This window comes from Vicugna pacos, chromosome 34, assembly GCF_048564905.1.
Source record: "Vicugna pacos chromosome 34, VicPac4, whole genome shotgun sequence".
Classification (NCBI taxonomy): domain Eukaryota; kingdom Metazoa; phylum Chordata; class Mammalia; order Artiodactyla; family Camelidae; genus Vicugna; species Vicugna pacos.
The window spans coordinates 21854494-21868106 of NC_133020.1; the positions used below are offsets into that span (position 1 = coordinate 21854494).

At 61.2% G+C, this 13613-nt stretch overlaps 1 protein-coding gene across 3 annotated transcripts in view; it reads left to right on the top strand.

Moving 5' to 3' along the window:
• Nucleotides 1–13613, top strand: part of CACNA1C (calcium voltage-gated channel subunit alpha1 C) — a 360468-nt gene that overhangs the window by 234717 nt on the left and 112138 nt on the right. For all 3 annotated transcript variants that reach the window (XM_072954550.1, XM_072954552.1, XM_072954551.1), the window contains exons 7-8: nucleotides 2315–2511; nucleotides 11833–11936. In XM_072954550.1, coding sequence (XP_072810651.1) covers nucleotides 2315–2511; nucleotides 11833–11936 — 301 coding nt within the window. The remainder of the gene's footprint in view (nucleotides 1–2314; nucleotides 2512–11832; nucleotides 11937–13613) is intronic.

Sequence of the window (13613 nt, forward strand, 5' to 3'; positions counted from 1 at the left end):
TGTCCTCTCTTGAGGCCACTCGGGGCTCACTTGGGCCTCCTTCACTTTTCCCTTGGGAACCGAGCGCGCAGGGGAAGCTGTCAAGATTAGCGGCCGTCAGCAGCGTCTTCCTCGCACCAGAAGCACAGAGGAGGGAAGAGCCGCAGGCTCCCTTCACTTTTGCCACCTTCTCTGTGCCCACCTGCCACCGCGGCTCCGTCGCAGTGCCTGGACACTGCGCTCTGGAGAGCTACCGCTCAGCCGGCGAGCACTGGCGGAATTTAGGATGTCTGGTTCCGGGTTTCGGTCCGTCTGCTCTCCATTTTTAGGTGCTTCTCGCCCACTTTCTCATGCAGCCCGTAGGTATGAGATGCACCTTTTAGTTTCCAGACTTTTCCAATCTCCTGTTGTGTAAACGCACCTCCAAATCCCCAGAGGTTTTAAAATTCCAAAAGTCACAAGAAACTGCGCCTGAGTTCAGCGACATGAAAGGCCCCCCAGGGCAGACCCGGGTGTAGGGGGTGGGGGGCGCTGTCATCCCCGCGTTGGTTCAGGGACCAGGGATCCGCTCGGTCATCACACAGACTCACATCTGGAAGCACCAGCCCCGGACGAGCCAGGACGCCACGCCGTTCACAGTGGCCCCAGCAGAGGCAGGCCCTCTGTCCCTCAGCGGGCAAACGAGCAGACGGACAGACTGCGGGGCTGGGGTGGGAGCAGGGCTGATGCAGACAGACCTGGGAGTCTGGGGCTACGGGGGCATTTTCGGTGGGTTGCAGTGATGGCCTGCGACTCTGTACATTTACTGAGAAGAACTGAGCCGTCCGTGTTCTCTGATGAACTGTAAGGACTGTAACTTCTATTTCTACAAAGAGAGAGGGGGAAAGCGGGCCTGTTTCTTCAACCACACGACTCGAGTCCACGCCCCCAGTGTGACGTCTAAGTTAAGGATCAATGTTTCTCCGCTGCCTTCCTCCTGGGAGGGGACAGTTTCAACTCGAAGCCACAAATTGAGAAACAGCCACCAAGCGATCGCCTCCTGGCAGAGGTGGCCCCGGGAGCCTTAAGGGGTCTGAGACCAGAGAGGACTCGGAGCCTGGAGTCTCTGAAGAAGGACGACCAGCAGGTTCTCTCTCAGGGACGCACGTTCGCTGTTGCTGGATGGAGACCATTGCCTGCTGGTTCGAACTAAGGTCTATTCTGTTTATGACCGTTTCTTTCTGCAAACGCGAGATGTCCTTAGGTTCGCAAACTTCTGCGAATTGCACGCTGTTACCTCCTGCCGCTGGGACCGAGATTCTCTCGGTACTTCACCAGGGTGGACACTCTTAGCTCGGCCAAGTCTTAGTTCAATCTATGCACAATCTCCACGCGAGAAGGTCTTACCTCGTGCGTCTCCTAGTGGCTCTCCCGCGTGGGGAACCAGCCACGGCGGATGTGGTGCTGCTTCGTGAAGAAGCCAAGAGTTCTGCGTCCCTGGGGGCCTCCTCCCCGTCACCCGCTGCCCCTCTGTCTCCTCTCCTGAAAGGCACTAATGCTGGAGAGCAGAGGGCACTTGAAGGGGTCCCCACAACACGCACAAATGGCTGCAGTGGGGGCGTCTGTGCTTGGGGGCCGGGACGGAGACGGCGGGGCTCTCCCTCCGGCAGAACTTATCTTCCATCCTTCATCTGAGGGGGCGTCCACTCTGAGGTCACTTGCACCCCTGGTAAAGCATCATGTAATGGATAAGGGACCCACGTGGAGTCAGAAAGGATCACAGGGTGATTTCTGGCTGATTCTGTGGAAGACTCTCCCAGCCGACCCTCCCTCTGGACGCCGGCAACCAGAGAAAGGAGACCAGGATTCACTTTCACGCTCCGGGGTGTTTTGTACTCAGAGTGGTGGCATCGTCGTGATTGTTCCGTTGGCCGCTGGCCAGGCAGCAGCCCTCCTGTCCTTGAAATCAGTGACCGAGGTTGCAATACAGCTTTACAACAAGTAGTTGTTACTACTTTTGTTTTGCTGGGGCAGGTAATTAGGTTTACCTATTTGTTTATTCTTAGAGGAGGTGCTGGGGATTGAACCAGGACCTCGTGCATGCCAGGCGTGCGCTCCACCACTTGAGCTGTGCCCTCCCCCTACAACGATCAGTTGAAAGCACTGACCTCCGAAGTCTGTGGCGGCCTAAAATGCGTCCCTGGTGCCTCGTGTTTGGGGGCATGAGGGAAGTCTGCTCCGTGTTGCTGTCACGGTGGCCGTTTGCCGTCCCCCCGGCTCACCCACCACTTTCCTCTCTAACATCTCTTGTTTCTCCGTCCCCTCCGCTTCTTTCTCTTTCCCCCGGCCACTCGAGATGTCCCGGCAGAAGACGACCCCTCCCCCTGCGCCCTGGAGACGGGCCACGGGCGCCAGTGCCAGAACGGCACAGTGTGCAAGCCGGGGTGGGACGGGCCCAAGCACGGCATCACCAACTTCGACAACTTCGCCTTCGCCATGCTCACCGTGTTCCAGTGCATCACCATGGAGGGCTGGACCGACGTGCTGTACTGGGTACGTGGCGGGGCCGGCGGGGCCGGAGCCCGGGGCTAGCGCTCTCCCCCACCCCCGCCCTCTCCTCCTCCCGCCCCCGGGAGGCGTGCTCCCACGCACACCTGGGTGGAGTGGCTTTGACTTCTTCCAGGTCTTGCCGGAGAAACCACACTGAGACTTTCACCTAGTGAGTCTCTCTCCGCCCACCAGCCCAAGACAAGCGACACCAGGGGTCTCCCCCCACCCTGTTGTGGGCTCCTTCCCTTCTCTGTGCGTCCTGCCTCTGTCCCCAGAAGAGGCACTGTCCCCAGGAGGCACAGTTACTCCCTTCTGAGGCCAAGGAGGAAACTCTAAGAGGAAGCCGTTCGTGTTGGTGCGGGCAGCATCCTGGCATGTGCTGTTGTGTTTTTACCTCTCACGACAACCTTCCCTGAATTACAGCAGAGCAGCCCATCCGACGAGCACACGTGATCATTCCCACTGCTGACAAACCACCCTGCTGGCTGTGAGATGCTCATTTAGAAATGCGGCTTCTCAAGGGTCAGCCGGTCAGCCGTCCGTCTCCTCTCACCTTAAAGGTGCCCCTTTCTGCCCCAGCAGCCAGCACGGCTTTGCCAACTCTCACATTGCTGAAGTGCCGGCTTTTTGGACAGCCTGTCCCATAAGCAAACAGGCCATATTTGATTTGTCTCTGTCTGGCAGAGGCAAGTTCATTATTTGTGGGACCTCCAGAAAATGCCATTCTTTGCAGTGTCTCCCGCGTCAGTGCGAGGAGTGACTTGCCAGAGCCCGGCGCTGTTCCCAGCATTTGGGTGGAAAATGCTCGTTGCCAGGCTTGAAAATACCATCGCACCCAGAGTTCTGCAGACAGTCAAATTGACTTGGCCATCCCCAAAACCACCCAAGAGCCCACTCGGGGAGGAGAGGGGTGGATGCCTTCCCAGGAGCGCAGCTGCCAGACCGGGAGGAGTTAGCGCCAGGAGAGGTGCGGCCCCCTCCTCGACCAGGAGGCGGAGTTCTGGAACCTCGCAGAGATGCTCTGTGAATTCAGGGCATTGCAGCTTCTAAGTTGTTTTTCAACGATTCCAAAGTCCTCTTCTCCCAGTTTTGGGGTTAGAGTCATCAGGCTGAGACCCAGCACTGCCGTGAAGTGTGTACCTCTCTGCGAAGGACCAGCTGAGACTTGCCAGGGGGCCTGGGACCCAGCAAACAGGATGGCACGTTCCTTGCTTGTGGGGGTGCCCAGTCCCGAGGATTCAGACATAACAACGTACAGTTCAGACGAAAACCTTGGTCTAGGGGAGCCAGCTACACTAGACTGAACCGTAGCCTCACAGTGGCCATGTTGTGACCCTTTCAAAGGGGACAGAGGTCTGACCACCCCTCCCTCAGACGAGATGCAGCGACAGGCAGGAAGAACTTGGTTCTGAATAATCTGAGCCCAAAGGGGAGGAGCTCCCTCTGTCTGGGCAGGCTGAATTCCCTTTTGCAAAGCAGGTCAAATCCCAAAGTGGCCCTAACTGGCCCTTCCTCCTCGGGACCTCCTGCAGCCCGGCGGCTCCTGCCTCTGGGCCCCAGAGCACCGACTGCGGGGAGTGGGGCTCAGGAGCCTCACGCCTGTGCCTCGAGTTGCTGTGGAAATGCCTCCCATGGCGTCAAATGGAGGGCAGGGTGGCGGTGGGTGGGGGGGTGGGGCTGGGGGGGATACGTATAATTTACTTTGCTGACGGCCCGAAGTATTTTTGTGCAACTCCCTCCCCCTCCGTCCCTCTCCCCCCAGCAGCCAGAGGTGACCCGGGAGGCTGTCGTGATGACAGCCAGAGACGGGGTGAGAGGGGCCCACGTGGCAACCACCAATTTCCAGCAGCTGCACTTGCCTCCCGCTCCCGCCCCCTGGGGCCGGGGGTGGGGGGTGCCGGGCTGGGGGTGGGGCGGAGGAGGGGCTGTGAGGGGCCGGCCCCAGGCCCACGGCCGCCTCGCTCTGACTTACCCAGCATCTTTTGAAACAGCTGTGCTGTGTGTGCGTGTGTGTGCACATGTGCATGTGCGCACACACGCACACACACACATAGGGAACCGAAACAGGACCTCTCGCGAGCGTCCCCGAGGGAAGCACCTCTCAGCCCAAAGCGCCTGCTTTCGGCCCAGGTCTCTGCTTGTCACTGTCCTGCGGCCACCTCTCCCTCTGCCTTCCTCCCTCTTTGGGACTCCTCCTCCTCGCCGCTCCGCCTGCATCTCCAAGCACACAGACTCTCACAACTCAATGTGCTTTGGCATGACACCCACAGCCTGCCAGACAGGGAGAGGGCACCCTCCCCGCCCCGCCGTGGCCCCGGGAGCACGCAGTCAGCCCCGCACCTGCAGCTTAAGGCCCCAGGAGACGGGCTCCGACAGCCCTGGAGTCTCCCCGACTGAACCCATGTGGTGCTCTGGCTGGGCCCCGGCTGAGAGGCGGTTCCACAGAAGGTGGGGTCTTCCCTTCGGGACTGCTTTTCCCTCCAGTCCAGGACGCAAGTCCGGAGGGCATGGGGAGGGCAACTGCGATTTCAGGCCTAACAGTGACTGGACACCGGAAGCTGGTCAGGTGCTCCTGGGGAGCGAAGAGGCCACTAAAGTCCCAGAGGAGCGGCTGTCGCCCGGTGAGGGGTGGGGGTGGTGACCCGGAGCGAGGGGCAGGCTCCAGCCTCCTCCTGGGGCGGCATCTCTGAACCTCCTACCTCTGGTTTTCATCCCACGTTTGTGATGTTGAAGAGATAGTGGATGAAGGGCACAGTCAGGCCTGGTCAGTAATCCTCGGACGTCTCCTTGGCTGGTAAAGCCACACGTTGGGACCGGCCTGAACCAGCACCCCCTCACCTCGCACCCGGCTCGTTCCAGGGGCCTGTGGATGACAGAGAAGGCGTGGGACAGGGCACTCAGAAACCAAGCCAGACCTCGGGCTTGGGGGAGTGACTTCCTTGGGAAGTGGCTTCTTAAGCCAAAGCCTCTCCATTTACCGTCAGAGTGACCGCACCCCTTAGAAGTAGCCAGAGGGTGATCGTGTATAAGTGTCGTCTCCTGCGGAGCAGCGAGGCGCCGGGAGGGGAGGCCCTTCGCAGCACCCCCGCAGTTTCCACGTCTCCGTTCGGGCGTGCTGTGACCCAGTGCTGGGTGGTTCTGGACTGCTCTCTTGTGAGCTGTGGGCTGTGCTCCTGAACCAGGACAATCGTAGGTCCTCAGACACCATCTGGAGCTGGGGTCGCCTTGAAGTCTGAGCAGTCCTCCCTCCGCGGTCACACCATCCATGCATCAGGGCTCAGCGCTGACTTCGTGCCCAGCCTGGGGACGGCCCTGCTCCCGGGGACGGAGCCGCGTGGCCCAGAACTGGGGTTGGGAGCCCTGGCGAGGCCTGGGAAGGGGCCGCAGCCAGTGTGGGTGCCGTGCGGAAACCCAGGCACCCAGCTCCTCAGAATCTCAGTCCCTGGACAGCTGTCCATCTGGAGGCTGCTGTCCACCTCTGCCCACGGTGCCCTCTGATCCAAGCCCCGAGGTCGCTGGGCCCCCTCTGGCCCATGTCCCAGACTCACCTCCACCAACACCCTGGCCCCTCCTTCCTGAGAAAACCTTTCATTTTCCCCCACTGGTTTCTCCATGATCAGTTCTTCTGCTGATTTTTTAAAATTAGGAATTCAGCTTAAAAATAAGATCAGAAAGAATATTAATGAGACAGCGTATAGAGGAGAGATGTGTCTTTGGTGTTTCTGCTTCAGTTTGGGTTTAGCTGGAGGCCTTGGGAACGAAAGTGTAAGGTTTTAACTTTGCACAAGTCAGTTGTCAGCTCCACACACACACGTGAGGACATCCTGGGAGACCTTCCTCCCAGACACAAGTACACGTACAGGTTCGCACACACAGACACACACACAGGTACACACACAGACACCCACACAGGTACACACACAGGTGTACGCACACAGACACACAGGTACACACACAGGTACGCACAGGCACACTCAGGTACACACACGTGGGCACATGCACAACACACCATCTCTGGTCTCTGGTCTTGGCACTGCTGAAATGCCCCTTGTTAATGACGAAGGTCCTTTACATGCAAGCAGGTGGAATTCAGGCGTTTTACCCTGTTTTCTCCCACTGCATTTCCACCTCATTTCACCACAAATACGGAAAATGAGCCTCTGAAGGCATCAAGCAAGCAGAGGTGGGGGATCTGAGTTCCGCTGATGGCCTGAGAGCCATTCGAAGCGCAGAGCTGAGGGAAGTCCTCCAGCAGCCCAGAAGCCGCGTCCTGGGCTCCCTGAAGGGTGTCGGGGGCAGGCGTGTTGGGCTCCCAGCTCCCTGTGGCCCTTAACCTTGACTCTGCTGCCCCAGGGAGAGGGGCACCCACTTGGCGCCCTGCCGCATTGAGCAGGGAACCGGTTACCTACACGGCAAACTGGTGGTTTATAAACACGTTGAGAAGGAGAATTCACATCTATCAAAGCTATTGTCTGTTTACTTACAAGGCTTTGTTCCATTCCCTTCACTGGCGTTAGACGAGTCCTGATTACTCGATTATCAACTTAACAAACATTCAGTGAGCACTGACGGTGCCCCCAGGTGTGTGCTCAAGGGCCTGGGTCTGATTGGAGAGATGGGGACACGCCGGGGAACGTGGCTCACACGTGCACACACACGCACGCGCACGCACACGGCCGAGCTCAGTGAGCGCAAGGAGAGCTTCCCAGAGGAGGCGGGGTTTCGCTGGCCTTGAGCCGGGCCAGGAGCAGGCCAGAAGGAAAAGCAGCTTTGTGACACTTTGGGAGACTGGAGAGAACCGTGCTTTGGGGTCTCGACACACAGGAACAGCCCGGCCGGCCCTGGGTCCTCACCAAGTGTCCGCGAGGCCCACCCCGGATAACCGGCGTCCGCAGGCCTGCACCCCACTCCCCACGTCCGTGCGGGATCCCCGCTGAGTTTCTAGGAGGGAGGTTTTAAGTCGATGGAGGAGCTGATTTTGTTGGCCTCCTTCGCGGCCGGCCTGCTGGCATCCCCGCCACGGTCTGGGCTCTCCTGGTCAGTCGGCAGGGCCGGGGCAGAAGGGGGTCGGGTAGGACCTGCTGTCCGCTCGCTGCTCCCCTGTGACCTGTGGGGGGACCGTGTCCCACAGGCAAGGTGACAAAGGCCATCGCCCGGGGCCCCGGCTTTTGGGGCAGAACAGACCCCGCCCTCTGACGACAAGGCTCTGGGCTCACACCTCCTGCCTCTGAGGGCAGGTGACAGCCTCCTGGCACCCAGCCCGGGCTGCCCAGACTTCGGGGACCCCCGGGGCTGCGCCTTAGCGGAAACTTAGCGGAGAAGGTGCTGAACGTGGAGGCTCCCGGGGGCCTGCCCGCTGGGACAGACGGAGGCCCTGAGGAAACAGGGCTTCTCCTGTTAGGGGAGGCGTGTGTGCCGGGTCTGAGGGTTCGAGGCAGTGGCTCCCCTCCAGAAATTGGACGTGGGCTTCAGAAGGCCTTCCGTGCTTTGCCTTCTGTGCTCCCTGAGCTCCGGGCGCGGGTCCTGGGAAGAGCCGGGTGTGGGTTCCAGCAAATGCTCTGTCTCCCTGCTGGTCTCGGCCCGGGGGCCCCGTGGCTGCCGGCGGCGGACGCCAGGTGCCCCTCTGCGCACCTCCCCTAGGAGGGACCTAAGGACCTTCCAGCGTCCGCGCTTTGAGAGGACCTGTCCTTTCTTCACCTCTAAATAAGGAGGCCAGCAATCTGGGTCATTTTTTAAAATATGGCTTTATTTATCCTTGTTTTTTAAGTGGCCCCGTCCCCGCTGACTGAAGTCATCCGTCTCACTGCTCTGGGCGCTGACCTACTTCCCGGCCACCGGACGGAGGCTGGCTGCCCAGTCGGCCCCAAAGCAGGTGGCCCGGGACAAAGAGGCAACAGTGAGAGAGAAGCAGAGGCTGGAGCCAGGCAGGCCGAGAATCTCCTCTGGCTGCTGGGCACTGCTCAGCGGGCCGTGGAGGGGCCCCAGGACCCCCGTGGAAGCCCCCTCCCCATACCTGCCACCCCACCCTGACCCTCTGAGAGGGCCAGCCCGCAGCTGAGGCAGAGACCAGAGAGTAGGACGGGGCCTGTGAGGCCGTGCGTCTCCTGGGCGGGACCCTGGCTCTTCATGGGCTGTCTGGGGGGCCCGAGGTTATACAGGGGTCGTGGGGTCACCCTGAGGCCGTCTGTGGGTCTGAGATCTGCAGCTCCAGCCATCTGAGGTCCCGGTGATGCTGCATGTGGCCCAGAGGAAAGGACACTCGAACTGCAAAGGGGCCCCAGGAAGCCTCCGAGGCATGTGGGCACCTGAGTCATCAGAGGTGTGTGGCCCAGAGGACTGTGTTTTCTGTGAGCTTAAATGTTCACAAAATGTAGGGCACAAGGAGCAGTCCGGAGACACCTCCCTCACGGAGGCTGCAGTGGCGCCAGCCCTCCCTCCCCGTCCCCATCCGCCCAGCTCTGGGGGCAGTTCCACAAGGTGGCCCATGGCCAGCTGGCCGTGGCTTCCGCAGGAAGGTGGGGTCTGCACCTGGGGAGGAGCCAGGACCTGCCCGGGACAGACCCCTCTGTGCTGCTCACGCCCACTCGCGAGCAGGGAAGTGCTTCCCAGTAGAGTGGAGCGGCTGCGTGATGGGGACACGGCCTGATGCCCATGGTGCTGTGTGCACTTGCCTGTCTCTGCCAAGCGAGGATCCAGCCTCACCAGCTCTTCCCAAAGGGCCCACCTCCCAGCAGAGGAGGAGGGGGCACTGCCTACCGTCACGGGCAAGACTGAACCTCGGAGAAGAAACCGTGAGGACTGTGGATCGGGTGCCACAGAAGCGGCCACGGGCGCCCTCCTCCTGCCCGGGCTGCTCCCCCCACGGCTGTCACGGCGGCAGGACAGTGTCCTGTACGCAGCAGGCACTCGTGAACCTGGTTGAACAGACACAGACTCCATGTGATGGCTACTGAGAATAAAGGGTCAGGTCATGTCCCATCATAACCCGCGACACACGCCTGGCTCCCTGGCCCTCAGCACCGTCAACCCACAGCCCCTGAGCCCTGAGCCTTGTGTTCCCCTCCTGGGAGCGAGCGTGTCTCCGGACACCCTGCACAGTGGTTTCCTTCACAGACTTGGCTCAGACGAAGACCTTTTGATGAAGGAGGCACCCAGCTTGGCCCCCTCTTGACCGCTGCTGTGCTGGGTGTCCAGTGCTCAGCCTCCGGGAGACCCCGGCCCAGAGGAGGATGGCCACACGCCACCGGCTCTGTTTCCAGCGATCGCCAGTTCCTGGAACCCCTTCCTGCCTCAGGACCCCTTGGCCTCCAGCGGCCTTGCTGCCTGGCCCCCTCTCCCCTCGGTGGCCCCTGATGCCAGGTCTACCCGGTCCCGCCCAGCCTGGCCCCCGCTGGCCTCGCGGCCTCACGCCGCGGCCCTGCTCTGTGCCTGTGACCGTGAGCACCCGAAGCCCTGCAGCTGCACCCCCACCTGGCGTCTGCTCGCCTGTCCCCTGACTGGCAAGGGCTTCCCGTGTGCCGCGAGGCGCCCGGCACCTGTGAACTCCGCCGTCCACGTGGCAGACGTCCCTGAGGCCCACCTGTACGAGGTGCTGCTCGAAGCACGTAGGGGCACGGGGCACACCACATGGCCATTTCCCGACAGCTTGCCCCCCAGCCCGGGAGACAAACGGTGCACAATGGTGAGTGGACCACACAGTGAGAAGGTGACCAGTGCCGAGTGAAAACAGGGTGGGCCACATGGCCCTGGGAATGCGCCACAGCCTCGCCGTGAATTGGGTTGAACTGTGACCTGGAAAGTGGGCACGTCAGGGACCCTTCTGTTCCTACTGCCTCGGCTCAGACCAGCGACCCCAAGGCCAGGGCACAGGCAGGTATCTGTACTGCGGCCACCTTGGGTAGATCCCTCCAACCAAGGTCTCGTAGCCCCAGATAAACACATAGATTTGGAAAGGTCGTGTTGGGATGTGACACCTCACCCTGTCGGCACTTCTCAAAGGAGACGCCAGCTATCCCGCCGACCTGGGGCTGCAGCCCGTGTCCCAGCACGCCTGACCCTCCTCAGGCACCTGTCAGGCCGGCTACGCCAGCGCACCTGGCGTCACCTGGGGCGGCTGGGAGTCCACGCGACTCTGCTGCGGGTCCTCGGCCGGTGTGCGGTGCCCAGAGGTGTGCGGGGAATCACAGCCTCCGTCACGTCGTTGCTTCTGAGCCTGGGGCCGCAGAGAGGGTGACGAGAACCAGGGGTCCCCGACATCAGCTCACGTCAGACTCGCCGAGGGGCTTGTGAGAACTCGAGGCGAGGGTGTGCCGGTCCCGACTGGTCCTGGGCTCCCACTGAGGCTGACGCTGCTGTTCCGGGGCCACACCTCAGGAACGCTGACGTGAACCATTCAGGAAGCTGGAGCACTTAGCCAGTGCGACATCTGTTTGGAAACTCAGGGGCGCGAGACCGTCCACGGCGTCTCTGCAATCTGATGGGCTGTAGGGCAGGGACCGTCCCCCAGACACGTGAACCCAAGCGCCCGTCCTCCCGGCCGTGGCCTGCGGTGCCGCGAGGCAGCTCGGTCCCCCCTCGAGGAAGTCTCCTTCCCACGCACGTGTCCCCAGAGGTTCCGAGCCCCCGGCTTGTCCATGAGAGCTGAGGCCGGGGTCCCGGGCACGGTGGGAGACCTGACGGCCACATGAACCCAACTGAGCAAACCACCTCTTGAGGTGACCCAGCTTCTTAGACATGTGACTAGAAAGCGTTGGAGAAAAATTCCGCCCCGCAAAACAGCGACAGGGAGGGCCTAGAGTCCCCCCCACCCCACCCCAAGGCAGGGCCCGCACGGTGCTCACGGCCCAGACAGGCCCCGAGCGCTGAGCCGGGCGGGTGGAGCAGCGGCCCTCCCAGCCTCGCGCCCCCCGCCTGCCTCCTGCCTCCTCGCTTCCGCCCTCCGCTTCTCTCTCCTAACTGTCCTTCGTCTTTCCAGATGCAGGACGCTATGGGCTACGAGTTACCCTGGGTGTATTTTGTCAGTCTGGTCATCTTCGGATCCTTTTTCGTTCTAAATCTGGTTCTTGGTGTGTTGAGCGGGTAAGCTGCCGGTTTCTGTGTCCCCTCTACGACGCAGCTGAGCAAGGCCCCAGGCCCTCTGTATCCGTCACCAGGCCCAGGAAGAGCGCCAAAGGCCTCCACTCGGCCACCGATTCCGAGCCTTGGCTGGGCAGGCCGCTTGGCCGCTGACTGACCGAGAGGACCCCGGTCCCGCCCGGGGCCGGGGGGCGCGGGGCCGTGCTCGGCTGCTCGCTGGGCTGCACTAACTGTGATTCGTTCTTCCAGGTCAATGATGCCGTGGGAAGGGACTGGCCCTGGATCTATTTTGTTACACTAATCATCATAGGGTCATTTTTTGTACTTAACTTGGTTCTCGGTGTTCTTAGCGGGTAAGCAGGACCAAGGAAAAGGTCTTGAATTTTCCATTTATTTTATTTACTCTGTCTGCTCCTCTGGCTTCGTTCTTTTCTGACTCAGATGAACCTGGGACTCGGGTCCCCCTCGGGAGCCTCGAAGGGATGTCCTTGGCCTGGCTGGGCGGAGGGCAGACGTGCGAGGGGGAGCCCAATGGTGTGGGCTGCGGCGGGAGGTACCCAGGCCCACCTGCCTCCGGCCAGCCCTGCCCGCCCCAGCAGTCCAGGTGGGCTGGGCACTTCTCCTGGGCCCCCAGCAGCCGGGCCCCTTGGGCGGGAAGGGCTTGGCCACAGGATTGGAGATTTGTGGCCTGGGTGCTTTCCAGCCGAGCAGCAGCCTGGCAGCTGGGCACCCGCCCGGGCTCTCCGGCCGCGGGCCCCGCAGGCTAGCAGTGACGACTCAGTCCCCCTCACCCTGTGTCCCCTGGGCCAGGGCGTGAGGACTTGAGCTGCAATGCAAAGAAACGGAACAGACTGAAATTCGACTTCTCTTTGGCTCTGGTCAGACTGACCAGTCCCTGTCTTTCTCTGAAAGACGTTTACAGCCGTGGATCATGCTTTCCTGCGACTTTGTCCAATGTAAGGCCCACCTAATTCCGGCCTTCACTCAGGTGAAGCTGAAAAGTGGCCGAGGCAGCATGTGACCGGGGCACCGAGCAGCCCTGGGTGGCCACCTCCGGACCCCCCAGCAGCCACGCCAGGGCCATCACCTGAAGGCTCCTGGTGACACTCGGCCACCTTGCCACGTGGGGGAGGGCAGCTGCTTCGAGGCTTTCCTGCACGTCCGGGGACGTGAGTGTCGGGGAGTCGGGCAGAGGAGGGAAGCGCCTCTTCAGCGCTCTCCCACCTCTGGCTGCAGCCGCCGCCTCACAGGGGGGTCGGGATCAGTCTTAGATGTGGGAGAAGGCAGACCCCGCCTCCAACCCTACCCCTTCCCACGGGCGGTGGTGAGAGGCCCCATCACACCGGACCTTTGCCACGTGCTCCTCTGTCCGGGTTAAAACGACACACAGGACCACAGACGCCCTGGTCAGCTGCCTGGAGGGTGGGAGAGTTTTCAGTCTGTGTCCAACACAAGAAAATGCCCTGTGTTCATAGTGAGCCATCAGGGAAAGCACTGAGAAATCGACCCATCACCCCACTCGAGGCAGAAGTTTGGAGGTTCCAGCTCTGTGCTTGCTGGATGCCCAGTGTTCTTACACGTTCGTCACCTGTCTGAGCAAACACGGATCATAAATAGCACGACCTCTAGGTGGCTGTGATGGAGAGAGGCCACTTACGTCCAACCCTTGGCCCACAGTGACGCTGTCATACAGGGGCGATGGTTCACCCGGGGGCTGTCAGAACGGATTCACTGAGTAGAATCAACACACGTGACAACCACAGCCCTCTCCTCTCAGAGGGGAGGGAGGGAGCCCAGAGGTGCCCAGCGGCCTGTGCAGTGTCCCCTCTGCTGGGCAGTGTCAGGACCAGGCACGGCCCAGCTCCCCTCTTCCTGACGCTGCCCGGTGGACGTACGTTGAATGATTTTGAGCTGGGACAAACCCAGAGCTCTGAACCTTGAAGAGGTGTGTTTCCACATTCCTCCCCCGAGATCAGGAGCAAATCTGACACTACGTCCAGATCACCCTTCCCTACTGCAGGCTGATCCCG